The sequence below is a fragment of the Mastomys coucha genome, unplaced genomic scaffold (genome assembly GCF_008632895.1).
Source record: "Mastomys coucha isolate ucsf_1 unplaced genomic scaffold, UCSF_Mcou_1 pScaffold22, whole genome shotgun sequence".
In the NCBI taxonomy this organism is placed as follows: Eukaryota; Metazoa; Chordata; class Mammalia; order Rodentia; family Muridae; genus Mastomys; species Mastomys coucha.
The window spans coordinates 59,429,746-59,457,102 of record NW_022196905.1 but is presented as its reverse complement, the minus strand read 5'-3'; the positions used below and the strand labels follow the sequence as shown (position 1 = coordinate 59,457,102).

The following is a 27,357-nucleotide window of genomic DNA, read 5'->3' as shown; positions in this document are numbered from 1 at the left end:
CTCTCCATGGCCTCTGCATCAGCTCCTGCTTCCTGACCTGCTTGAGCTCCAGTCCTGACTTCCTTTGTAATAAACAGCAATGTGGAAATAAGCTGAATAAACCCTTTCCTCCCCAACCTGCTTCTTGGTCATGATGTTTGTGCACGAATAGAAACCCTGACTAAGACAGTGGGTAAGAATGCTGGCTGCCAAGCCTGCTGCTCTGTGTTCAAACCTCAGGCCCACATAGTGGTGAGAGAAATGACTCCTACAAATCATTCTTCAACATCTGCACATGCATGTGTGCTCATACACACACACAATACATACAATACACATAAAACTGTTCACATGTTCATTCACAAGCTGGGGAGAATCCACTTTGAAGCTGTAAGATTTTAGACTGTTTAGTCATATTAAAATATAACAAAAACTATAATGTATTTATATAACTCCAAAAATCATACTGTCATTTCCAATCCTTCGCTTGATGGTTGTTTAGATCCTTTCATTACCTGTAAGGTTGTATTTTAACCCCTGGGTTTTGACATTTCAGTGCTTTCTTAACAACTTCTTCATTTTCCTCTTCAGAAACAGAACATGTGCAATAAACAATTGCTTGAACTTTAGTAACTGCATTGAAAGAAGATAAAATCAGTAGGGTGACCCAATGCCAATTTGCTATTTCCAGACACACATTTTTTACCAATGCATACCACCAAATATTCATAGGAATGATTTCTATGGATGCTTGAGTATCTCCTCTTTATTTTATTCTTTAATTTAAAAATCACATTTGTGTGTGTGTGTGTGTGTTGGCACACATGTAGAAGTCAGAGGACAACTTGTGGAAACTCATCCTCTCCTTCAGCCATGGGAGTCCCAGGCACCAAACTCAATTCATCAGGCTCAGAGAGGCAAGCGCCCTTATCTGCTATGACACCCCACTGCCCCCTTGAATGGCTCTCCTTTAAAAAGGAGCTTGTATTAGTAATGTAAGCAATGATGAGTAAGTGATGTAAATCCAGCTAAACTGTACCAAAAAAAAAAAAAAGATTCAATCATTTTAATTAATCTAGTTCCATACACAAAGAAATAAATATAGCACATTATCATGAGCAGACATCCCTCCCTAAGTTATATCATCTAATCAGTCAAAAAAAAAAAAAAAGACTCTAGAAATAGACAGAAAGTGATGGGAACTGTAATTCTGTGTCTTGCTGCTTTGGTCAAAAGACTCAGATCTCTCATCCTTGAAACAAGGTACCGCCATGACCTATGTTCGCTCATTTATTCATACTGACTGAGCAGCTACCATGTGACAAGCACTTCCCAGGGCTTTGAGATCCTCGGTGAAAAACAAAACCCAAAATCCTGCCCCTGTGGACTTTTTTCTTTTCTTGGTTAATCCTTACAGAGGACTAACAAAAGTAAAACTTGATTAGGAAAACAATTTAGGTGATACAATGAAGTGGGGTGGGAACAGCTTCAGAGGAGAGCCTTCTGCTTTAAACAGTGTAGTCACTGCATGCACTGCTGATCCATCTACAAGACTGTGCACAGAGATGGAGAGCAAGGGGTCAACCTGAACTCCCTAAGAAAAGCAACAGCCCAGTATAAAGGCCCTGATAGGGAAGTGGGACTGGCTTTGCAAAGCCTGTCAGGTCCATCTGATCAGGTTACAGGAAGAGAGGAGAGATGCTGTCTTATTTAGGGGTTCCATTGCTTTAAAGAGTTGACCAAGGCAACTCTTATAAAGGATGACATTTAACTGGGGCTGGCTTACAGATTCAGAGGTTCAGTCCATTATCATTGTGATGGGAAACATGGCAGCATCCAGGCAGACATGGTTCTGGAGAAGGAGCTGAGAGTTCTACATCTTGTTCCAAAGGCAAACAGAAGAGTGACTTCCAGGAAGCTAGGGAGAGAGTCTCAAAGGTCACCCTCACAGTGACACTCTTCCACCAACAAGGCCACACCTACTCCTATAAGGCCACACCTCCTAATAGTGCCACTTCCTGGGCCAAGCATATTCAAACCAAAACATTCTACTCCCTGGCCCCCATAGGCTTGTTCAAACACATGAGTCTAATGGGGGCCATACCTAGCCATAGCATAATGCAAAATACATTTAGTCCAACTTTAAAAGTCCCCATAGTCTATCACAGTCTCAAAAATGTTTAAAAGTCCAAAGTTCAAAGTCTTTTCTGAAATTCATCCAATTGTTTAACTTGTAATCCCCTATAAAAATCAACACTAAAAAGCAGATCGCATACCTCAGACATCACAGGATGTATATTATCATTCCAAAATGACATATTGTGGAAATCTTGGTCAAAAACAAGATCAAAAACCAGCTGGGGAAACTCCAAACTCTGTATCTCCATGTCTGATGTTAAAGCACTCATCAGATCTCCAACTCCTTTCTGCTTTGATGACTGCAACACATTTCTTTCTTCTGGGCTAGTTCCACTCTGCTAGCAGCTTTCCTCAACAGATATCCTATGGCTCTGGCATCTCTAACATCTTGGGGTCTCCAAGTTAATTTCAACTTCACAGCTTCTTGTTCCAGTGCCTGGGATCTGCACAAGATCTTGTGGGCTCCTCCAAAGAGCTTGGGTCACTTCTTCAGCTCTGTCCTCTGTGGCACTCCATAGACTCTGTTCTCTGTAGACTCAAGTTGATCCATTCCACTGCTGCTACAGTTCTTGGTAGTCATCCCTTGGCACTGGCAGTCTTCCACTGCATCTAAGCTTCACCAATAGCCTCTCCTAGGCTTTCTTCATGATGCCAAGCCTCAACTTCTTTACACGATCCCTTCAGTCCTGGGCTGATAAAACCAGTACCATATGGATGACTCTTACACATTACCAAGTCCAGCTGAAAAATGAGGTACAACATTGGCTATCTCTGGAACACAGCTTCTTTGTGCTCTCAGAAAACACTTCCCAGAAGATTTCACCTCAGTGATGCTGGTCTCTTCTTAATTTGGTAATCTCCTTAATGCTGATAATTATGTTTAGCCTGTGTCTTCCATTTCTTCTTAAGCTGAATTGTAGTTCATTCCAGATTAAGAGTTCAATTAAAAACAATGACCTAAGTAAACAGTAAGTTTAGCTGGGTGGGATCTTTCCCTGGGGTCACCACTCCCTTAATCTGTTCATCTCCTCATAGGATGTAGCTTCATTGTACTTTCTAGTGCCCTTTTATTACTTGAAATATACATTTTGTATTTTTCCTTTCTAAGCTTGCTGTGCTTGGTCAAAACACTCCTCATAAGACTGAACCACAGGATAAAGTCTAAACTAAGCTTTTTTGAGACTTCCTTTTTCAATGCTATTAATTTGAATCTTTTCACTTTAGCCTCAGGCAGACTCTTCAGACAAGGGCAAAAAGAAGCCACATTCTTCACCAAAATATGACAAGAACAGTCTCTAGGCAGGACACTAACATTCTGCTCCTTTAGAAACTCTTGAGCCAGGCCTCCACAGTTCAAATCCCCCTCAGCACTAATGTCTTCCATATTCCTACTAGGATGGCACATTAAACCCAACTTAAAGCATTCCACTGCTTTCTAAAGTCCCCAAATGCACATTCCTGCAAACAGAAGCACGGTCAGGCTTATCACAGCAATACCCCAGTCCCTGGTACCAACTTATGTGTTAGTTTGGGTTTTTATTGATGTGAAGAGACACCACGACCAAGGCAACTCTTAAAAAGGACATTTAATTGGGGCTGGCTTACAGGTTCTGAGGTTCAGTCCATTATCATCATTGTGGAAAGCATCCAGGAAGGCCCAGCGCTGGAGAAGGAACCGAGAGTTCTATATATGGATTTGAAGGCAACCAGGAGAAGACTGACTTCTAGTAACCTAGGAGGAAGGTCTTAAAGACCACCCCCATGGTGACACACTTCCACCAACACTGGCACACCTACTCCAACAAGGCCATGCCTCCTAATAGTGCCACTTTCCAGGCCAAGCATATTCAAACCACCATAGAGGTGTAGGGGATGAAGATAAAAATGCAGTCTTGGGGAAGGAGAGGTGGTTTGGCAGTTTAGAGCACCTTATGAACTGGGATTTTTTATACCACTAGATGGACTGTGGCTTTTCACCCTGCTTGAAACTTACTTAACAATTTCATGCCACCTGCTGAGACTGTAGAGGACAGGTAGGTAGATAAACTAAATCTGTCAGTTACAGTGTGCAGGGGAGCAAGCATAGTGACAATAATGGAGGAGGCTAATCCCTAGTGTATATTAGAGTACCACGTTCCTGGAGGTCTACTGATATGACATTAGCTGCAATGACAGTATGGAGAAGGAACGGGCCTGGTGGGAGGGGCAGGTGTGGTGGGAGGAACAGGCCTGGTGGGGGGAGGTCCACAACATCTGTTTTCTACCTTTTAACTTGGAGAAGCTACAATATAGGGGATTCTTGTTAATTCTTGTTCCAGAGAGCCAGAGTGGGGGAGGAGGACAGATAAGATGCTTGGTGATGGGAACCCTTAATCCCCCGAACTCAGTATGCTAAAGTAAGAAGAAAGCTCCAGGCTTGCTCAGGGTATGAGAGCCTGTCTCAAAATAAGTTCTAAAAAGTAAAAACTTTTTAATGGACCATGGGGGAGTTGTCAGGGATGACAAATGACAAGAGAAGAAGTACACCAAGAGAAGTCAGAGTGCAGAGTAGGGAAGGTGAGGATGTACAATGCTGAGCTGGGTATGGTGGCATGCACCCATCATCCCAGCACTCAGAAGACTGAGGCCAGAGCAACATAAGCTCAAGCCCTGCCTGGGTTATCCAGCAAGACTATAAACAAACAAATGTAAAGTTATAGCGACACATGATTATTTTTATCATTAATAAATGCTTAAATTATGCTAAATAATAGAGTTTATGATATTAAACTTAGTATAGTTTACTATCTATAAAGAGATGGTATATTTTCAAAATGTACTAAGTTGATTGAAATGAACATTTTGTTTGAAGGCACTCAGACTGAAATTTTGCTTGTGGTTCCCATATTGTTGCTTTATTCTAATAGGTAAATAAAGTGTGTATTTGTGAATCAAAGATTAACATTGTTTTTAATAAACTAGCACTAATGATAAACTTACATTTCATTGCATGTGTTAGCTGTTCAAATTGATCCTGAGCAAAAATCTGAAGTTTATCTTTTGGTAGACCACCTTGAGAAAGATCTTGAAGTAAACTTGTATCTAAATTTTGAAAAGTAAAAATATACTTTTAAAATATAACATTATAGGTACTTTTCATAAATTGTGATCAATTGTATAATATTATAAATTTTCATAGATGATTCCTACTAATGCAGTTGACAACATTAAAATATTGACTTATAATTGAAACATAATGGTTAATTATGTTTAGTCTTATTGCTATTTTTCAAAAGGGATATAGAATATTTAATATTGGTTTTCTCCAAGTTTCTATGAAATAATCAGTCAAAGATAAGTCACTTATACAATGAATACAAGCAATCCAAAGAGTAATGCAGAAAATAAAAAACAAGATTTATTCTCCAGTGCTGAAATTTATGAGTTATTAATCAATGAACTTCATTGCTTAATTTTGAAATCAATGAATTTCATGATTAACCTCATGAGTAATTAATCAATGAATTTCATTGATTTAGAAATCAAAACAAGTACCTTCATGTTCATTTAAAATAAACTCCACTGGGTTACTAACACCTAGGCTTGAACAGCGGGGTAGCAACAGGACGACCTTCACGTTCTGTAACCGGTGATCTTTTGAGTCAATGCTAAGAAATGTTTCATGAAGAATTTCAATATCTGAGAAGAAAAAAACAGCAAACAAACAAAACGCTCATGTTAAATATTCAAATTTTGAATTCTGAATGCAGCATGTGGCCGTAGCTCTTTACTATTCGTCTCCAAATCCTCAAAACTAAAATCCCACAAAACTAAACACAACATAGTTAGAAAAGGAAGCTGTTCTTCTCTGTTAACATCCTAAAGTTATCCAAGTGATTTGCTTCCTTTTTTAAGATTTTTTTTTTTTTTAGCTATGTGTATGTGTGCGGGTATGTCATGTGTGTGGTTACTCAGAGAGACCAGAAGAAGGTATGGAATGAATCTCCTGAAACTGAAATTATAGGCTGTTGTAAATAGCCCAACTCGGGTGATCAGAACTGCTCGGGTCCTTTGCAAGAGCAGTAGTGCATGCTCTTAATCGCACAGCTATCTCTTCTGCCCTGCCCCTTTATTTAAAAAATAAAAGTAGATTTACGTGTAGGAGTGTTTTGCCTCCATGTATGTATGTGTACCACATACATGCCCAGTTCCCATAGAGGTCAGAAAATACTGGATGCCCTCAAACTGGAGTTATAGATGGTTGTAATCCACCATGTAGACACCACATACCAAACCTGGGTCTTCTGTAACCACTGAGCCAACTTTCCAGACACAAACCCTGTTAATTAAAAATGGACTTATTTATCCTGACTGCTCGCTAAGGGGTGTGTGTGTGTGTGTGTGTGTGTGTGTGTGTGTGTGTGTGTGTGCTGTTAGTTCTTACTGTCGATTTGACACAGTCTAGAATCACCTGGGAAGGGGAATATCAGTTGAAAAATAGTTCCCTCAAGCAGACTGGACTACAAGAATGTCTTTGGGGGCATCTTCTTGATTGATGTAGGAAGGCCCAGCCCACTGTGGGTAGCACCATCCCTAGGCAAGTGGACCTGGGCTGTATAAGAAAGCTAGCTGAGCATGGACCAATAAGCAGCCTTCTCTATGGTTCCTGCCTTTACATTCGTGCCTTGACTTCTTATCCTGGCTATCCTCAGTGATGGACTGTGACCTGGAAGTATAAGCTAAAATAAACTATTTCCTTCCCAAATTGCTTCTTGTCAAGAGTGTTTTATTACAGCAACAGAAGTCAAACTAAAACAGTCTTTAAATCTGGCATTTGGTAAGTTAAGACAGGAAGATCAGGGGTTTAAGGGGTTCCTGATATTATGTGCTTATGCTTGAGCGTGTGTGTGTGTGTGTGTGTGTGTGTGTGTGTGTGTGTGTTTAAACATTTATCCTTCTTATTACACTATAACGTAAGTTTCACTGCTGTATTCACAAAACAAAGCAAAATTAATATCATGACACCTAAGACAGTGATAGGCAGATCGATGTGCATAACATACAGCAATGAATATTTGTTGAATAAATCACTTAGGTTTTTTTAGAGAGTTCCCATTATTAATATCGCTCCTCTAAGTCTCACTTACACTTTACTTGTCTTAGAAATCAATTCCAGATTAGTTAGAAGATGAATATTACATTTGTAAGAGTCATTCATGTTGTTAGGTATGATAGTTCATTCTGTATTAAATCCCATTATGGATAGATATCAATGTTGTTTCTAGTTTGAGGGTATGGCAAGTCACATGTTATAGTTTGGATGTGGTCTGTCACCAACAAGTTCATCTGTTAGAAGCTTGATCCTCAGGTGGACACTTCAGGAGGTAAAGTTCATGGAAGGTAATCAGGTGACTTTGGACACTGAAACTAAGGAAGGTCTTATTGAATGACTTAGACCCCATGAGAGTGGACTATTTTACGGCACCATCACTTGCTTTCTCCAGCCTCTGGCTGCCTAGTCTCACCACGTGAGCTCTTCTTGTATGCGGACCTGTCTGCCATGCGGCGACATAGGCAGAAGGCCTCCCAGAGCCAGCAGATGCTGGTGCTCTTGAACGTCCATGACTGTGAGCTAAACAGCCTGCTTTTTATAAATTATTTTGCCTCCAGTATTTTGTTAGAATAGGTAATACTTCTATGAATATTGTTGCCTGCAGTTTTGGATGCACATATTTGCACTAAGTTGGAGGGAGGGGTAAGGAGGTGATCAACACAGCCCTAAAATTCTGGGTGTGATTACAGGTTATATGGAACTTAAATAATTAGATTTTTCCAAACTGGTCATCTAAAGTCACAGCTGCATGAGCAGTCTTGGGACATTTCCAAATGGTAACTGCCAATCTTTTCTATTTTAATTATTCTGTAGGTGAGCATTTGCACTGTTGTGATTCTAAGTGCGATTCCCTGATTACCATTGGGGTTTGTTGCTTTTAATGTGAATTTTAGTTTTTGCTCTGGTTATATTCTTTTTTTTTTTTTAAGGTTTATTTATTTCATGTATGTGAGTACACTATTACTGTTCTTCAGTCACATGAGAAGAGGGCATCAGATCTCATTACAGATGGTTGTGAGCCACCATGTGGTTGCTGAGAATTAAATTCAGTCCTCTGGAAGAGCAGTCAGTGCTCTTAACTACTGAGCCATCTCTCCAGCCCCCTGGTTATATTCTTTTTTTGTGCAATATGTAGTTATGTCTCATATACTTTTCCCTATTAAGGTATGTGGGTTTGTTATAATCATTAATATCATCATCATTTGAGTGTATGTGTGTATGTGTATGTGCATGAGTGTATGCATGCATGTCATGATACACCAGTGGAGGTCAGAAGACAACTTCTATTTCCACCTTTGTAAAGGTTCCAGAACTCAGATCATCAAACTTGCACAGCAAGGTCACTTTACCCAAGGCATCATCTCGCCAGCCCAAAGTATGTGGTTTTTATTGTTAATTCATAAGAATTTTTAAACATGATAGATAAAATCAATTGATATACTTCTATAATTTGTCATTTTATTACTATGCAGAACTTTTTACTTTTTTTCTGCTGTCCAGTTAATCAGTCTTCTATGGTCAATGGGTTATATACTGTACTGAAGAATTCTCAAGTTGCCTCCCCAGGTCATGAAGCATTTCTCCCATAACATATTCCTAGATATGCACATGAAATGAAGTACCAGTTTTCCTTCTTGCATGGTTTACAAAAGAGATCATCTATTCTCCCAGCATTCTGCAGTGTTGCCTCCATCCTAACAGTAGTACTGTATGTGCAGGCCTTGTTGAGATTCTACCTGCCTCTTTGTGTTATTTATCCACACAAATATGGCATCCATTGTTGTAGATCTTTACATATGGGGTGGTTTGAATACGTTTGGTCCCCATAGACTCCATGTGCTTGAACTTGGCCCACGGGTCATGGCACTTTTAGGAGGTGTGGCCTTGTTAGAGGAAGTGTGTTGCTGTAGGGGTGAGCTGTGAGGTCTCTATGCTCAAGTTGCACCCAGTGTGGAATTCCAATCCCCTCCTGGGTGCCTGCAGAAGGCATTCTCTTCCTGCTGCCTTTGGATCAAGATGTAGAACTCTCAGCTCCTTCTCCAGCACCATGCCTGCCTGCATGCTGCCATACCTTCCTCCAAGATGATAATGGACTAGACCTCTGTAACTGTAAGCCAGACCCAATTAAATGTCTGTCTGTATAAGAGTTGTCTTGGTTATGGTGTCTCTTCACAGCGATATAAAACACAAACTAAAGACAATATATTAGAAAAATGTTTTGTGAAGTAAGTCTTTCTCCCCTTGTTTTCATCTTCGGTATGTTCTGGTTGGTATGCTTGGCCCTCTTCCTTAAGATTTATTTTTTCCTCACGAGAACATGGTGAGGAGCTTGTGCATTTATATGGGCGTATCCATTCTCAGCCTGAAATTCTTCTCCATTCTTTTCCTCCCCGCCTCCCCCAATACCCCTTTATTTGGTAATGGCAATCATACCCAGGGATCACACATGCTCTGCACATCTCCCCTTACTGGGCTCCCCTAACCTATTTACTTCTTATTTGTACTCACTGACGTTTTGTATTTCTAGAATATTCTTTTGGCTTGTATTACAGTTTGCATCCTACAGCTTACCTTAGTTACTGCTTAGTAACTAAGCTGGGAACACTGGCTATAGGCGGCTGTGCTTTGCCTTCATTTCTCAGCAGCTTTGCAGTATTAACTTATTTGATGTAGCCTGCCTAGCATACAAGCTCATAACCATTAGTCCTAGCTAGAGACCACAGCTGGCAGATCCAGTATCCACATCCTCTGTAGATCTCATTCCTGGCTAGTCTTTGATTCATATCTACCACTCCTCAGGCTCAGGGCTAAAATGATGGTATCTTTTCTTTGCAGGTTAGAATTGTTGAGCCTTCTTTTGTTTATTTTTTTATTTTATTTTTTTTAAAGATTTTATTTATTTATTATATGTAAGTACACTGTAGCTGTCTTCAGACGCACCAGAAGAGGGCATCAGATCTCATTACGGGTGGTTGTGAGCCACCATGTGGTTGCTGGGATTTGAACTCATGACCTTCCGAAGAGCAGTTGGTGCTCTTTCCCGCTGAGCCATCTCACCAGCCCCTTTTTGTTTATTTTTAACTGAGTACTAGATGTTGTGTTTGGAAATATTTAGAAGATAACTCGAAAGTTAGAATTTTCTTTTCCCAGAGAGAATTTACCCTGCTTACGACAGATAATGTGGGCCTGTCTAAGACCATACATTTGGGTCACCTTAATTCAATTAGAAATTAAGATAGAAGAAATATGGGGTTCTACTGTTGCTTCTACTTGCTTGAAAATCAAGGACCGGCCACTATCCAGGGTATACTTCTGTGTTCCAAATAAAACCCCAATTTCCAGGCTACCTTCCCTTGTCAAGCCTGCAATTATATACTTTTTGTCTTTCTGGCTCTGTGACTCTGTCAACAATTTTGTTGACTTTTTCAGCCTCACTAAACCTCTAGTAAAATGTGGTCTTTTCTTTTCCTGACCCAATGACCACTTAAAAATGATTCATGAAGGCAGAGGCAGGCGGATTTCTGAGTTCGAGGCCAGCCTGGTCTACAGAGTGAGTTCCAGGACAGCCAGAGCTACACAGAGAAACCTTGTCTTGAAAAACCAAAAAAAAAAAAAAAAAAAAAAAAAAAAAAAAAAGAGTCATGAGCATAAAAGACTTCATTTCTATCCTTTCCTGTTTTCTTTGTTTCTTTGTCAAGTAAACATCTATGCTAATATCTTCTATCTACTAAATACCTGATAAGCCTTGGGTCAGATGTTACTCTGTCAGAGGGAAAATGAAACTCAATTATGAAATACCAAGGTGTTAGTTACTTTAACCTAGAGCTAGTAAACTAGTATTAAACACAATGCAGATTTGTGAGGGGTTTAGAAGGATGGTTCCCATATGGTTTATATTACAAAAAAATAGTAAAGTCAAACTCTTTTAACATTTCTAAATTCCTATAGAATGCTAATCATCAAATAAACATTGGCACATACTTTCACATCCCATTTTTGTAAAAAGTTTCTTTGCATCAGAATCCTTCTCTTCTGATTGTATTCCACATACAAATATTTTTGAAGTGTTACCACTTGTTAAGATGGCCATATGGGCAACGGTGTACCATGAGCCCATGTTGACCATTAGGACATCATCATCCATGTTCATCAAAGCTTTCACAGAGTGGACGGCTAGACTTCGAGACTTGTCCTACAGAGAACAGTATAATTACAATTTGAAAGTATGTAACAGAAAAATAAGCTGACTTATTTTTACTTTAAATGAAAACCAGCACTTGGTGGGAAACCTTAAAAGGTACCTGATCTATTTTAGTAAAGCATGTTAATATATGTCTACATGGAAAGTAACAAGAATAACTGACAAATGTGTTTAAAACAAAAGGCTTTCTCGTTTCACCCCCAATTACATCTACCGTGTCTACCGTTTAGTCTCCGGATAGCAACAAGCCAATCCTAAAATCTCAAAGTGTGACGTATAGATTACTATGGCTTGGCTTTCATTCTTCTGTGTTGTGAACATTTTTAGTCATATGTGCATACAGGTGTCTGTGTGGGGATTTGTGCACATGAATGCAGTGCCTACGGTGAGCCAGAAGGTGTTGTCAGGTCCTCTGGAGCTGGAGTTAGACAGTAGGGAGAAGCTTGATGTGGGTGTTCTCTTTACCCACAAACCATCTCTCCAGTCCCTTAGCTTCCATTCTTAGTCCTTCATGAAATCCCATTCACCCATTCCTATCATTTTTAATTTCCAATTACACTGTCATTTAAATTGTTGCTAGCTCAGACTGGGCAGAAATGATATGATATTCTACCCAAGGATATGGTATGGAAGCTGGGCATAGTGGCATAAATCTATAATCCTGGCACTTTGAAGGCTGGGGCTGGAGGACTGCCATGAGTTTGAGGCTAATCTGAGCAGAGTAAGGAGTTCCAGGATCCTGTCAAAATCCTGTCTCAAGAAAGCCAAAAAGTAGGTACGCGGAAAGGGATAAACCTTAGAGAGCTATGTCAACCTACCTTCCATCTTCTTCCTACTGACATACATAATAGACCTTTTACAAATCTAAGTAGGAGTGCTCTGACAGGGAAAGCATGAGAAAGTACTACTCACTGCTTGTTCTATAAGCACTGGTGCTCTATCTTCCCAGAAATGGAAGGAAGGAGAAAGTCTCGTTGTAGCTTCTCCTGAATCCTCTCTTCCAAGGAAAAAAAACTCACAGCAGCTAACAATCTTCCCATTTATGAATATGATGAAGAGAATACATTATTTTAATTTTTTCCAGGTTTATTATGTGTCCAAATGTTTAGCTTGCATGTATAGGAGGAAGTGAACCACTCGTGTACCTCATGCTCATGAGGGTCAGAAGAGAATTCTGGATCCTCTGGGACTGGAATCACAGATAGTTGTGACCTGCCATGTGAGTGTTGGGAATCAAACCTGGGTGTCGTCTCTACTGTCTGAGAATGTATTGCTTACAACTACACGTGGGCCTGGGGTGGAGGCTGATTGTAATGAAAATGGTGGCTGGAAAGGGACTCATTTTATTCAAGGTGACAGACCCTCCACCTCAGGCTTGTAAACCCCCCTGAGGTTTCATTTTCGGGTGTGAGGACTCTTTGGGCAAACAAGATTATTCGAATTCACAATGAAAGTAAATGGTAGTTTACCTGGAAAATAATTTTATAGTCTTTTATAAGATCTATGTTTAAAAGTTCTGTTTTGAGATGAGCTGGAAAAATTAAGACATTGTAGCAATGCTGGTCTACAGCATAGACCTTATTATCATTGTGATCCGTCACAGTCTTGACTTTAGCATAACCTTTTCTTCTCAAATTAATATAGACTTCTTCAAGGCTGTAAATATAAACATAATTACAAACAGGGTGCACTAAAGTGTATTTAACATTAATACACGTTCCTGCGACAACAGAAAACATCACTGCACAATGCATCTGATAAGACAGTTCTAGCAGAGCTAAAAGATAATTAGACACAGAAAATGTTAGCATGTTAGTATAATTTTACCAACAATTTAGTAAATGATAGTGAGAGCTAAACTTAAATTATGACTTTAATCATTTTCTTAAATGTGGCCTCGACCCTTAGAAAGGTAAATTTTTTTACATTATCTTAAGATAATCTTTTAAAAGATTATCTTTTAGGGGGCTGGCAAGATGGCTCAGCAGGTAAGAGCACTGACTGCTCTTCCGAAGGTCCTGAGTTCAGATCCCAGCAACCCACATGGTGGCTCACAACTATCTGTGATGAGATCTGACGCCCTCTTCTGGTACATCTGAAGAGAGCTACAGTGTGTTACACCAGAGCGAGCTGGGCCGGAGCAAGCAGAGGTCCTGAGTTCAATTCCCAGCAACCACACGATGGCTCATGGCCATCTGTATAGCTACAGTGTACTCATACACATAAAATAAATATATAAATCTTTAAAAGATTATCTTTTTAAAAGAATGGGGTTTGAAATATGAATGGAGTACTGAATTGAAATGCACACCTTACTTTAGCAGTATTTATCCAAGCATAAAGAGGCAAAGTTGAGGCCCTTTGTTCCTGTTTCCTAACTGTCTCTGGCAGAATATGGTAAATGGAGAGGGCATCGTGTTTGATTCGACATCTCGCCAACGCAGCGGCCAATTTTGTCTTAAAGCTGGAGACAGAAAACCCATGAACTTGAAACAGGATTACCAATTCTTCATTTGAAACATTAAAAAAAAAAAATCACATTTAGAACTTTAACAAACTTGTCTGTCATTCCATTTCAAACTTTTGAAGACTAAAATAAAAATGTGTGATATTCAAAAATATCTCCTGTCCTATCTTATTGCTGTCTCTGGATAGTTATAGCCCCTCAAATATTCATTCACAACATCAATAGTTAGAGAAAACCATTTGAGAGATGAGTGTAGAATTTTAAGCCAGACGAAACAGAAGCTGAACACAGGGCCTGTCACTCACCAGCTGTGTGTAACTTTGAGGAAGTCACTTGCTCCTTCTATTGGCCTCAGTTTCCCCATCTGTAAAGGCAGCCAACTTACCTTAGTGTCAGTGTGCGTATACCAACCGAAACACTTAGCCCAGGACTACCATGTAGCAGGCAGCGACCATAGGCTGGTTAATGATGTTAAGATGACAAGAGTATAATGTTGATAATACTCAAAAGATTTCATTAATCTCTATCAAATCTTGCTTGGTTCTGAATATCCCATGTCTCAAAATCCCAGACAAGAGGAAAGAAAAATGTTAGTATCACTGTGAACACCCAATACAGTATAGTGCATGCAAACTGGATTTATTTTTTGTATGTGTGGCTCTTTTAGAACTTTCCCAGTAGGAATCTAACTGAAATGAAGAAAAAATAAGAAATAGATTTCACAAAGGCCAAGTACAAGCTGGGGTTTACGTGATGTGAATTAAAAAACAAAACAAAACAAAGCCAACCAAACAAACAAAACAAAACAGGGTGCAGAACTTGCTGATAAATGTGCTGCCCAGTTATCATTTCCACACCAAGTGCTGGGCATTGCTTTCTTTTCCTTATGCCATTCAAAACAAACTCCCTAGGCTTAACATCATATCTACTTACCAACAAAAAACCCTTAATTAGTAGGTTCCTCAGGAACACCTGAGGGGGGAGGGGTTAGCAAACAGTGCACTTATTAGAGCTACAATAAACTGGTTGTATCTAATCTTATGTCTGAATATCGCAGAATTATAGCAGGAGACACTTAACATGATCATATATTAATGCCCACCAAAGAATACACATAAAGATTATGGATCACTCTTCTATGCGATGCATAGGTAGATACTTGATAACAGAATGTTTTGATAAAAAGATAAAAAGATAAAAAGATTCTAACTGAGGTCAAGTTTGCCATAATAAGTGCTGTTGAATGAATTACCCAATTGATTTCTGCTATCGCAGCTGCCCAACCGTCTCATTTACCTTTACCAACATTCCTATTACACACACAGTCGGAGAGTCCTTTCTAAACGTTATATAATTCTAAAGCCTAAATCTTAAGTGAATTCTATTACCCATAGAACAGAATCTTTAAGCTTTATCACAATGTATTAGGATATAGTAATTTAGCCTCAACCAACTCTTCCTGCCAGAATCCCACCACTCCCTCCCATAAATCTATCCTTAGTCACATATGGGCTCTTTGCAAGCCCATAATATGCATGACCCCACCCCACTCTCTTCCCCTCTACTCTCTCTTCCCCTCCCACTCCCCATCTCTCTCATCTGCCTGGCTTCTGTATCAAATTACCTGAGTTCAAACTTTTCACCAAATACTAGCAGCATGCCTTTAGATGAGGGAACTTTTCTAAGCTATACAAGTAAGTAATTACTTTAGTAGTTAAGTATCTAATAAACAGGAATGTTGCAAAGATACTTATGAAAATTTACTTACAGTCAGGCTAGTCAAGAAAAGATTCTAATTAGTATGTTTACACAGAGCATATAATTAGTATGTTTCCTTTACAACTATTAACTAAGTACTGTGATGAGACCTGGACCTATAATGACTAAAAAGATAATTTGGGCCTCTAGTGGCATCTGCTTGTAATGACATCAGCAGACGGCCAAACACAAGATGGTTGCAAATGTGAAGCAGGCTTGGCCTACCTAACAAGTTTCAAACCAGCTGGCACTACTTAGTAATACCCTGGAATCCCCCCTACCCCCAAAAAAGGATTCTGATCCTTAAGTAATTGGCAGCTTGGTGCTGAAAAAGACAGAGAAACAGTCCTGGTACAATATGATGATTATTATAAGATACATAAATAAAGAATAATCGTACTAAGAAGAAATATATTGATATCTGCCCCAAAGGGATTTCTTAAGTTAATTAGTAAAGTGCAGCAATATCCAGACCACAGAGGAGAAAGACATAGAGAGCAAGCGTTCTCAAGACACAGCATGAGAGGAGACACACATACACAGAACACGATGCCCGAGAGACCTCGAGACAGCACAACACATTTACTGAGCAGAGGGTGGAGAGAGCCCCAGAATGAAAGGGACAACAAATTGTGCATTCTAAAGGATAGGATGTTGCAACTTTTTTTGTACAGAAAACAGAGGGATGCTTGAAAGTAGAGAAATAGTAATGTGCAGGGCAGTGGTGGCACACGCCTTTAATCCCAGCACTTGGGAGGCAGAGGCAGGCAGATTTCTGAGTTTGAGACCAGCCTGGTTTACAGAATGAGTTCCAGGACAGCCAGGGCTATACAGAGAAACCCTGTCTCAAAAAACCAAAAAAGAAAAAAAAGAAAAAAAAATAGAGAGAGGAAATAGTAACAAATTTGATGAACAAATACACTTGTTTTCTTAGTATATAATGCAGGCATTGGTTTAAGTTCCAGAAAACAATGAATGGACCAGGAAGACATACAAAGTTCAGAGTTCAGAGTCTCGCAGGAGACAAAGAACCTTTTGAAATGTCCTAAGTAGTAATAACAAGCAAAGGCGTATTTCATTGTGTAATGAAATTTTATGGTGTAATAAAAGGTCCTTGCTATGGGAATCAAGAAACATTTCCTAGGAGTTGAGTTCCAGCTAAGACAAGGGAAGAGTAAAGGGGAGCCAAGAGTAATGGGGAGCGTGAGGGGATGCATTGCCAACGGTTCGAGCAGGGGAAGCCTCAGACCAGAAAGTACCTACCGACCCCGAACTACATGCCTCAGAAGAGGGGACATGCAGAGCTTGAAAGAGACTAGGAGGAAAGGAAAATAAAAATACGAGTTTGGAGGCAGCTCAAGCTTATGTGAAATCTGACTATCTGGGCCAGGGTTAGGTTACTTCACTCAGTAGATGGATGTGTAAGTAGCTCTGTCATTGTATAGCAAGTCTCTTGGGTATATGCCCAGGAGTGCTATGCTGGGTCATATGGCAGTTCTATTGAGAAACCTCCACTTTGGTTTTATATTGAATGTACCAGTTTAAATTTCCACCAAGAGTAAATAGTGGTTCCTGCTTCTCCATATCCTCACCAGCATTTATTGTCATTTGTTTCCTTTTTAAAGAGTTAATTTTTTTAAAAAAAGATTTATTTATTTATTTATTTATTTATTTATGTGAATATACTGTAGCTATCTTCAATATTTCAGAAGAGGGCATCAGAACTCATTACAGATGGTTGTGAGCCACCATGTGGTTGCTGGCATTTGAACTCCTTACTTACCTTCGTCAGTGCTCTTAACTACTGAGCCATCGCTCCAGACCCAAGAGTTTTTGTTACCAGTATTTTGCCAGCACGTATACAAGTGCACCATATGCATGTAGTTCCCACAGAGTCCAGAAGAGGGGATCATATCCTCTGGAATGCGTTACAGGCAGTTGTGCACTACTGTGTGAGTGCTGAGGGTTGAACCAGGGTCCTCTGCAAGAATAGCAAGTGCTCATAGCTACTGAGCCATCTTTCCAGCCTTTCATTTGTTTTCATGATAATAGCCATTCTGACTGGGGTAGTTCTAATTCTCATTTCTTTGATAGTAAAGAATGTTGAACACACACACACATGTTGTTCGTATTCTTTGATCAGTTCGACAGAGCATTTTATGATTGGGTGTGTAGTTCTTAATATTTAGGTATCTTTAATTCTTTGTCTATGATCTTCTGTCAGGTATATAAATGGCAAAGATTTTTCTCCTATTCTGCTGCTACCTCTTCATTTCATTAGTGAGCCATTTCCTTTCCTGTGTAGAAGCCTTTTAATTTCATGAGGTCCCATTATAGATTGCTGCCTTAAGTCCTGAACCATCAGAGTCCTCAGAAAGTTCTTACCTATGTCTATATCTTGACATGTACATCCTCCTTTTTTCCTCTAGCGGTTTTGGAGTTTCAAAACCTTAAATCACTTGGATTTGATTTTTGTGCAGAGTAAGAAAAGGGGATCTGGTTTTATTCTTCAACATGTAGATATCCAGTTTTCCTGGCACCATTTGTCGAAGAGCCTATTTTTTTCTGTGTATGTTTGGCATTTGTTAAATGTCAGGAGGCTGTACATAGTAGTATGGGCTAGATGTCTGGTCCTTTATCCTAGTCCACTGATCCATGTATGTTTTGTGATGGTGCCATACTGTTTTTATTTGTGTGGTTCTGCAGTATAACTTGAAAGCATGTATGGTGATAACTTCCATATTCTTTTTGCTCAAGATTACTTTTGCTACCCAGAGTCTCTGATCTTTCTGGGTGAGATTTAATATTGCTTTTTTCTATTTCTGTGAGAATACCACTGGAATTCTGGTTGGGTCTGCATTTATTGGGTAGATTGCTTTTAGTAGGGTGGCCACTATTACGTCATTTCTACAAATCCATGAACAGGGAAAGTTGTCCCATCTTCTAGTGACTTCTTCAATTTTTTTCTTCGGTGTCTTAAAATTTTCACTGTAGAAGTCTCTTCACTTCTTGGCTAGGGTTTTTTTTAAAAACACTATTATGGATGGGCCTGTTTCAGATTTCTTTCTTAGTATGTTTGTAATTGGTATGTAGGAAATCCACCTATCTCTGTTTATTTATCTTGTATCCTGTAACCTTGCTGAAAGTATTTTATCAGCTCTAGAGCTTTTCTAGTGGAGTCTTGGAGTCTCTTTTGTATGAAACTATCTGACAATATAATTTGGCTTCCTCTTTTCCTACTTAAAGTCTTTACCTCACCCTCTTACTACTGTAGCTAAGACTTTGTGTATTAAATTTAATAGGAGTGGAAGAGTGCAAACACCTTGTCTTATTCATGATTTCAGTGTGACTGCTTCAAATACAAAACATTATTTCAGTGTTCCTATAGTTGGGGGTGATATCCTTTGTTTCTCAATGTGTGATCTAATTTAGAGAACGTTCAATGGGCTTCTGAGATGAGTACATGTTCTGTGGTGTTTGGATGGAATGTTCTGAAGGTATCTATTAGGTCCACTGGACCTAAAGCCCACAGCAGCCCAGTTTTATTCTCTCTCTCTCTCTCTCTCTCTCTCTCTCTCTCTCTCTCTCTCTCTCTCTCTCTCTCTCTCTCTGCTTCCAACTTGCAGATTAAGATGTGAGCTGTCAGCTACCGCCCTGCACCACGCCTGCCGGCTATCAGGCTCCCCATGATGGTCGGGGACCCACTCTCTGAAACTGTAAATAAGCCCCCAGTTAAAGTGTTTTCTTTTATATGTTACCTTGATTGTGGCATCTCATCAAAGCAACTATGGAAATGAACATTTGGTAATCAAAGGACAAGAACAGCAGAAAGGCCCAGCCATGGGATGGGTCACACAATAGAAGAACAGATAAGACACTGGGTGTATTAATTTGTTTTAGCAGCTGTTGTCTTTAGGAACTTTTTAAAATACATTTTTCTAAGCCTTTTGGCTTATACAATTTCTATTTATTGGCTTCTATTCTGAGACTTGCCTTTATATGTGACTTGGTCCTTTCAATAATCTACTACTTTACCTGTTCTGTATAAACAGTATGTTAACTATGGTATGGGGTGTTTCTTTTCTGGTCCTATCCATTCCGTGTTTTGGGTGCCTCTTTGATCTGGCTAGGATCTTCTTCCCTAAATTTATGAATTTTCCCCCATGTAGGGTGTATCCTTGATTGCTTCTATGTGTTCAGGGTAATTGTGTGTGCAGTTGGGGGCCAGAAACTGACATCGAGTGTCTTCCTCAGTTCTCTGCTTTAGTTACTGGGTCCGGATATCTTACTTATATGGGTATTGGGGATGTAAACTTTGGCCCTCATGCTTGTGCAGTAAATTCTTTATCCAGTGAGCCATCTCCCAGCCTGGGAAATGTTTTTTGTTTTTTTGTTCTGTTTTGTTTTGTTTTGTTGAAAACATTTCCTGTGCCTTTGGCATGAAACTTTTCTTCTTCTGTGTCCATGATTATTAGGTTTCATTTTTTTTTCATGGTGTCCCAAAGAGCTTCCATGTTTCATTGTTTCTTTTTCTAAAAATGTATCATTGACCTTGTCCGTGTGATCTCAATCCTTGACTTTATCTTCCACACTTGATACTCAGCCCTCTGCTCAACCCAGCCAATGGCTGGGCCTATCCATTGCACTTCCTCTTTGATTACTGAATGATCACTTCCATCATCATTTCCCTTTACTCTTGAGTGTTTCTATCTCTTTATTTTCATGTCCTGAAATAAACTACCTCCTTCATTAAGCTGTTTGTGTCTTCATGAAATTCATGCAGAGTGCATATCTAAAAATTACTTGATAATCATTCATTTGTTTATTTGTCTGGACTTTAACTCACTCTTATTAGGGGTTACTATGGGATTGGTAATAGTTAGTTAGTTAGTTAGTTTTTTTAGACAGAGTTTCTTTGTATAGCCCTGGCTGTCCTGGAACTCTCTGTAGAACAGGCAGGCCTCAAATTCACAGGGAACCACCTGCCTCTGCCTCCTGGGATTAAAAGCCTGTTTCACTATCACCTGGCAGGATTGATAATTTTTAAATGAGATAGGTTGTCTTGGTTTCCATGTTCCTTGTGGGTTTGCACTAGGACTTGCCCATCTTCATTAGATTGTTGGTTAACAGAACAGGCAGAGTTTGTTCTTATTTCAAGTCCCCATGTTTTCAAGTAGTGGAGGAATTTGTAGAGTTCATGAGAGACTGGTTGCAGCAGGATTGAGATGTTGTCTTTCAGCACCAGGACCCCGTTCTCTCCTAACAGTTGAGTATTGTCTGAAATTAGGCAGTATGCAGCAGCAACCCCATTGTGAAACTACAGTGGTAGCTGATGGCAAAGCAATCCCTCTTTTGTTCCAGGTGCTTTAGGGAATAGAGGGACACTGATAGTACTGTGTACTAAGTTATTGTGGACATGAGTGGAAAGGAAAAGAAGGTGCAGTGGGACTTAGTGGTCAGTACTGAGTTATTGGCTAAGAAGTAGATGAGGGTAACAGACATAAATGGGGAAACGGTCATCAAAAAGAAGACAGGGGAAGGGTATGGGAGTTTTTGTTAAAGACTGGAAAGAGAAGGGTGTAGATATCAGATAATATGAAACAGTCTCATCTATCTGGAGTTTCAGTCAAGAGAGCCTATAAAATAAGTCAGCACATGTTCTTTGGGAGAAGAAAGACAAAAAAAGTGATACGGGGAAGGGAAAAAATGATATACGTCATGACCAATGGGGAGCCAGCTGAACTTTTGTCTCACCGTTGGGAGTTCTGCCATATTGTCTTGTCCCTGGATGATGCTCCTTATGGATTTTCTATCATCACCTTTGCCCTTGGATAGCTCACTCATGGAACTGGTAGCCTCTTCTGTGAGCTATGACAGCTAAGGTGTTCTCTACTCAACAGTCATTACTGCAATTCTGAGTGTGGTGGTCGGAGTGCCATTTGGAAGTTGTGCATCTTTCCAGATGTCTTGGGTCCCCTGTTTGGGTGTTGAGGGCAGTCCTGGGCACTAGCTAGTGGAGGCCCTTTTACAAGATAGCTGCTGATTTCCTGGAAAAGGTCCCCAAGGCTGGCCCACTGGTGTCCATGTCAGCAACAGCAGTAGTTAAAGTACCATGTACTGATCTGATTGCACAAGACGTTCATTGGGACTGATAAGCAAGCAGATTGTAGAGACAAGAAACATAGCTGTAGGTCTCATAAAATCCTGTTCCCTTAGATACCCTGTGATTAACCTCTGATTCCCAATATGGCTTCTAAGCCAATGTCTTCCCCAGTTCCAAAGTGAACAATTTCTTGATGCTTGGAGATAATCTTCTGCTGGGAAAACTTAAAATCCTATACAGATAACCTGTTTGCAATTCTTCACTAGAAAGGTTGAATGGTCAAAGAAGTTCCAAAGAAGGGCCAGGGAAAAGAACATGAGAGAAAAACTCATTTTAAAGAATGGTTTAGGGGATGTTCTAGCAAATGACACACTTTGGGGGCATAATGAATAATGAGAAGATTGGAAAAATAAGAAAAAGAACATATCTGAGCAAAAGTCCTTTATCTGCATAGTTAGCTTTATATTCACAAGTAATTTAATATGCATTACCACTTATAGTAAGGAAAAAAAGTCACCGCGGCCTTTCAAAACTGATTTCTGCTTTCTTACTTGAGCAAGATGGTTGTTTTCCACTTCCTATATTACAAGTTGGAAAGTCCCTCTAGGCATGAAGCCAAGGTTGTTCTAAGGCTCAACTCACTTGTGTTTTGTCCTCTCTGGGGTCTGTCTTCTATGTTGTTTCTTGTACACTTGTACAACAGCTAGAACCCTCACCTCATTTATTTTACACATTTTTTAAATGTCCACAATATTCTATTTTGATCGCAGAGTTACATCTTAAAATATATCTCTCTATCTATCAGGGTGGCACACCGCTGTAATCTCAACAACTGAGAGGTTGGGGGCAAAGCAATTATGAGTTCAAGGCCAGACTCAGCTACCCAACAAGTTCAAGGTTTGCCTGGGTTACACTAGGCCTAGCCCCAAAGATAAGCAAATGCTCTATGGAACAGATCATGGGAAGTAAGAATTATAACTAGGAAATCCAATGGAGAGTTTAATTTGTAGTGCATAGGTTTGGACAGTGGTACTAAAACTGCAAATAAATGAATGAACAGATTCAGCATGTGTTTTGGAATCAGAGTCATCGCACTTGATGCATTAGCTATCACATAGCTATCTATGTAGCTATTAGCTATTAGCTATCTATGTAGGTAGACAATAGTGCCTTAAGTGTAACATGGAAGACTCGAAGTTGAACAGTTGAGAAATCCTCTGACAGGAATTTAGAGCTAAAAAGTTAGTCTAAGAAAAGAAACTAGCCACACAATTGTACCATAAACATGTAGGCATGAGGGTCAACAACAGGACTTTCCCAACATGGGCTAGGGAAGTGGAGAAGAAGACAGAACTTTAGGGCCTGGAGAGATGGCTCAGCGGTTAAGAGCATTGACTGCTCTTCCAAAGGTCCTGAGTTCAAATCCCAGCAACCACATGGTGGCTCACAACCACTCATAATGAGATCTGACACCCTCTTCTGGAGTGTCTGAAGACAGCTACAGTGTACTTATATATAATAATAAATAAATTTTTCTTAAAAGAAGATAGAACTTTAAAGAAAGAGAGAGGACTGGTGAGATGGCTCAGTGGTTAAGAGCATTGACTGTTCTTCCAGAGGTCCTGAGTTCAATTCCCAACAACCACATGGTGGCTCACAATCATCTGTAATGGGATCCGATGTCCTCTTCTGTCATGTCTGAAGAGATAGTTACAGTGTTCTCATATACATAAAATAAATAAATAAATCTTTTTTTAAAAAAGAATTTTAAAAAAGAGAGAGAGAATGAAACAGAAACTAAGAGAGAAGCAATAGGAAAAGGTAAAGAACCCAGAGTCCTTCTCTACCTTTCCCATTCCCAATTCTATTTCTTCCCAGGCCCTCATGGGAGTGTTCTCTTTATCAGAACATTCTCCGTACTTGCTCACGTTAACTGGCACAGCCTCTCGAAAGTTAAGAACCTTAATTAAAACACTTTGGTTTTGCTTGGCATGACAACACTTGCTGACTGAGGCAGGGTCACATGAGCTCAGGAGTTTGAAGCCAACCTCAGCAAAACAGCTCCTTAAAAAAAAAATACTGTCATTGTATCTTTTAAGATTTTTAGGTTTTTTCATTATTTGTATGTGTGTTTGAGAAGGGGGTACTTGTGCACATGAGTGCAACCTGGCAGAGAGCAAAGATGATATCAGATCCTCTGAGCCATCCAAGTGGTTGCTGGGCACCGAATTCAGGTCCTCCATAAGAGCCATTCTCTGCCACTCAATTATTAAATGCAGGCATTTCCTACATAGGATATTGTGAGTTGTGTATGATAACGAATATGAATGTGACTGACTAATTTTGGAAAAGGTTTGCATTTTATGAAGGTTTTTAAAGAATGTGGTCTCACTGTGTAGCCCGTGCTGGCCTGATACATACAATCCTTCTGTCTGAGTTTCCCACGTACTGGGATTACAGACATGGACCACTAGACCTGGTTTTATGTAACCCTGGGGTTGGGGTGGAGGGTCTATTGGTAGCAATGCAACCAGATCTGTGTTATCATCCAAAGGAAGTTGCTGTATATTGTGAGGAAAAGGAAATGTGGGGTTCAGAAGTCCTTAGTGAAACAGTAATACCTTCTGATCTCTCTGGCTTCATAAACTAGGCCTTGGCTAGTGTTGTCACCTAGTCTGTCGCTGATGAGATCACACACTGGCTGTGGCTTTCCTGGCTAACTCAGCTAACCTAAGCTCCCATTAGCCAGTCTGAGACAGCATTGTGATGGCCATGAGCATGTCTTTTTTCTTCCTTCCTTTCTTTCTTTCTTTCTTTCTTTCTTTTTTTTTTTTTTTTTTTTTTTTTTTTTTTTTTTTTTTTTTTTTTGGTTTTTCGAGACCGGGTTTTTCTGTGTAGCCCTGGCTGTCCTAAAACTCACTCTGTAGACCAGGCTGGCCTTGAACTCAGAAATCTGCCTGCCTTTGCCTCCCAAGTGCTGGGATTAAAGGTATGTGCCACCACTGCCCAGCTGCCCATGAGCATTTCTTAATGCCCAACTATATCGAAGAGAGACCCAGCGAAGCACAAGAAGACAAAGTCAAGGCTACCCCATAGCATGCTGCTACATTGGTCTGTGAACCTGTCCTGTGAGCCACCTGGAAAGCAGCTGGCTCAGCACCTGGAAAGCAGCTGGCTCGATACAGATATGAACAGTGAAGTGGTTTTGGTTTACAAAACCAAAACTAAGTAACAACAGAAACCAGGTAAAGGGAGCAAGGTCCTTTCTAGTACAGAGAACATACAGATAATTGTTTGCTCTCCTCCATCCCACATCTCATGGCCATGACGTTACTATTCTGTACCCTTAGTCTACCAGAATGCTACAGCTGTGGAAAGAGTGGTATGTATGGTACACCAACTTATAGTGGGGCATGGGACCTAGATTCTGAATCCCTGGTTTTGAATTCTGGCTAATCCCCTTTCTGTGTGATATAAGGAAGATATGTTAACCTGTTTCTCAGTATTCCCATATATAAAATTATAGGTCCCTTTATAATAACCAACTAATAAGGTCACTATGTAAAGAACTTCTTAGAGCAGCAATTGAGACAAACATTCAAAACAGCAATGATTACAATACTATTACCTGAATCTTCTGGTCTTGGTCTTTGTATTAGTCAGGGTTCTCTAGAGTCACAGAACTTATGGTAGTCTCTATGTAGTAAAGGAATTTATTGATGACTTACAGTCTGTAGTCCAACTCCCAACAACCAAGTCCCAACAATGGTCGGCAGCAGCTGTGAATGGAAGTCCGAGGATCCAGCAGCTGCTCGGTCCCACAAGGCAAGCAGATGAAGCAGAGAGAGCCTTCCTTCTTCCAATGTCCTTATATAGGTCTCCAGCAAAAGGTGTGGCCCAGATTAAAGGTGTGTGCCACCACACCTTTAATCCCAGATAACCTTGCTTGAACTTGTAGATCTTCCAGTCTTAATCTTCTAGGATTCATAGCCACTATGCCACCACACCCTTAATCCCAGATGATCTTGAACTCATAGATCTTTCTATCTTAATCCTCTGGGATTCATAGCCACTATACCTCAAGATCTCCACGCCAAGATTCAGGTCGAAAACTTGTATCTCTTAGCCTCCATATTAGGGCCAGGTGAGCCTTCTAATTCTGGATTGCAGTTCATTTCAGATATAGTCAAGTTGACAACCAGGAATAGCCACTACAGTCTTCAATAATTTAAATGAACCGACTTAAATTTTCCCTAAGTATGAAATTAGGTATACTGACAACCCTTACAGACTATTCTTTCTACAAGACTGTTGTTGCTACACTCTGGTACTAAAGTTCACTAATTAATATAACATAACAACAAGCAGTATAACAACAAAGGCTAGAGCTGGGTCAGCAGCATGGCTCAGTGGGTAGTCCGATCCTTAAATCCTACAGTGGAAGAAGAGACGCAACCCTCAGGTGCAAACCTGGCATTCACATGCATGCTTTGGCATACGAGCCTCTGCACCTTCATACACACATCATATGCACACAATGATGTTAAATAAAAATTTAAACCTATTCCTGACAGTTCATTGGAATATTACTTTGCACTTCCAATGCAAAATATCAGAAAGGTAATTTATAAAGAACAGAAGCTTGTTTCTGCTGGGAAGTCTGGGGGTCACGGCTGCGGCAGAAACAGTGAGTCAAAGAGTAAAAATTCATTCAGGTACTTTTTTTTTTTTTCTTGTAATACTGAGGATTGAACTTAGGACTTTGGACATGTTAGGAATGCACATTTCTACTGAACTGCACTCCAGTTTCTACAAACCTTTCAATGACTACATTTTCCGGGGGTGTGCAAGCCTGTAACCCCAGCATTTGGGAGATGGTAGCAGGGAGATCAGAAGTTCAAAGTTGTTCTTAACCATGTAAGCAGTTCAAAGCTATCCTGGGCTATGTGAGAACCCATTTCAAAGGGGTAAAAATGGGGACAGGAAGATGGCTGAGTAGGTAAGTTGCATATTGTATGGACATGAGGACCCAAGTTCAAACTCCTAACACACACATAAAAAGCCAGATGCAGCATCCCTTGCTTGTAATTCTAATGTTCAGCAAGCAGAGGCAGGAGGATTGCTGGGGCTTGCTATCCCAACCACTGTCATAAATCAGTGAGCTCCAGGGTCAGTGAGACACCCAGGGTCTTAAAATAAGGAACAGAGTAATTGAGGATGGCATCAGAAACTGACTGCTAACCTTCACAGGTATGTACCTTTCTTCACACACACACACACACACACACACACACACACACACACACACACTCACACACAGCCCTTATGATTAAAGCATCCCTCACTAGGCTCCACATTCCAACACTGCTACATGAGGATTAAAATTTCAACATCCGAATCCTGGGGACACCTCCAAGACATAACACACAGTACCATTAACACACAGTAATGTTTATCATGTACTGACCACTGTGGAATTCTAACTTCACTAGTAATCTTTCCTAACCACCATTTTACATAAATGCTTAGCCACATAGCAGTCTCCTGTTGATATTTAGGATAAAGAAGAAACTAAAACACATTAGTTTGTTTTAGGTTTTTTTTTTTTTTTTTTTTTT

The 27,357-nt window shown here is 39.9% G+C and overlaps 1 protein-coding gene across 3 annotated transcripts in view; it reads right to left on the bottom strand.

Moving 5' to 3' along the window:
* Window positions 1–27,357, bottom strand: part of Nsun7 (NOP2/Sun RNA methyltransferase family member 7) — a 47,491-nt gene that overhangs the window by 14,653 nt on the left and 5,481 nt on the right. For all 3 annotated transcript variants that reach the window (XM_031342487.1, XM_031342488.1, XM_031342489.1), the window contains 6 exons: window positions 13,723–13,875; window positions 12,881–13,067; window positions 11,192–11,402; window positions 5,653–5,796; window positions 5,098–5,199; window positions 495–612 (listed from right to left, as the gene is read on the bottom strand). In XM_031342487.1, coding sequence (XP_031198347.1) covers window positions 495–612; window positions 5,098–5,199; window positions 5,653–5,796; window positions 11,192–11,402; window positions 12,881–13,067; window positions 13,723–13,875 — 915 coding nt within the window. The remainder of the gene's footprint in view (window positions 1–494; window positions 613–5,097; window positions 5,200–5,652; window positions 5,797–11,191; window positions 11,403–12,880; window positions 13,068–13,722; window positions 13,876–27,357) is intronic.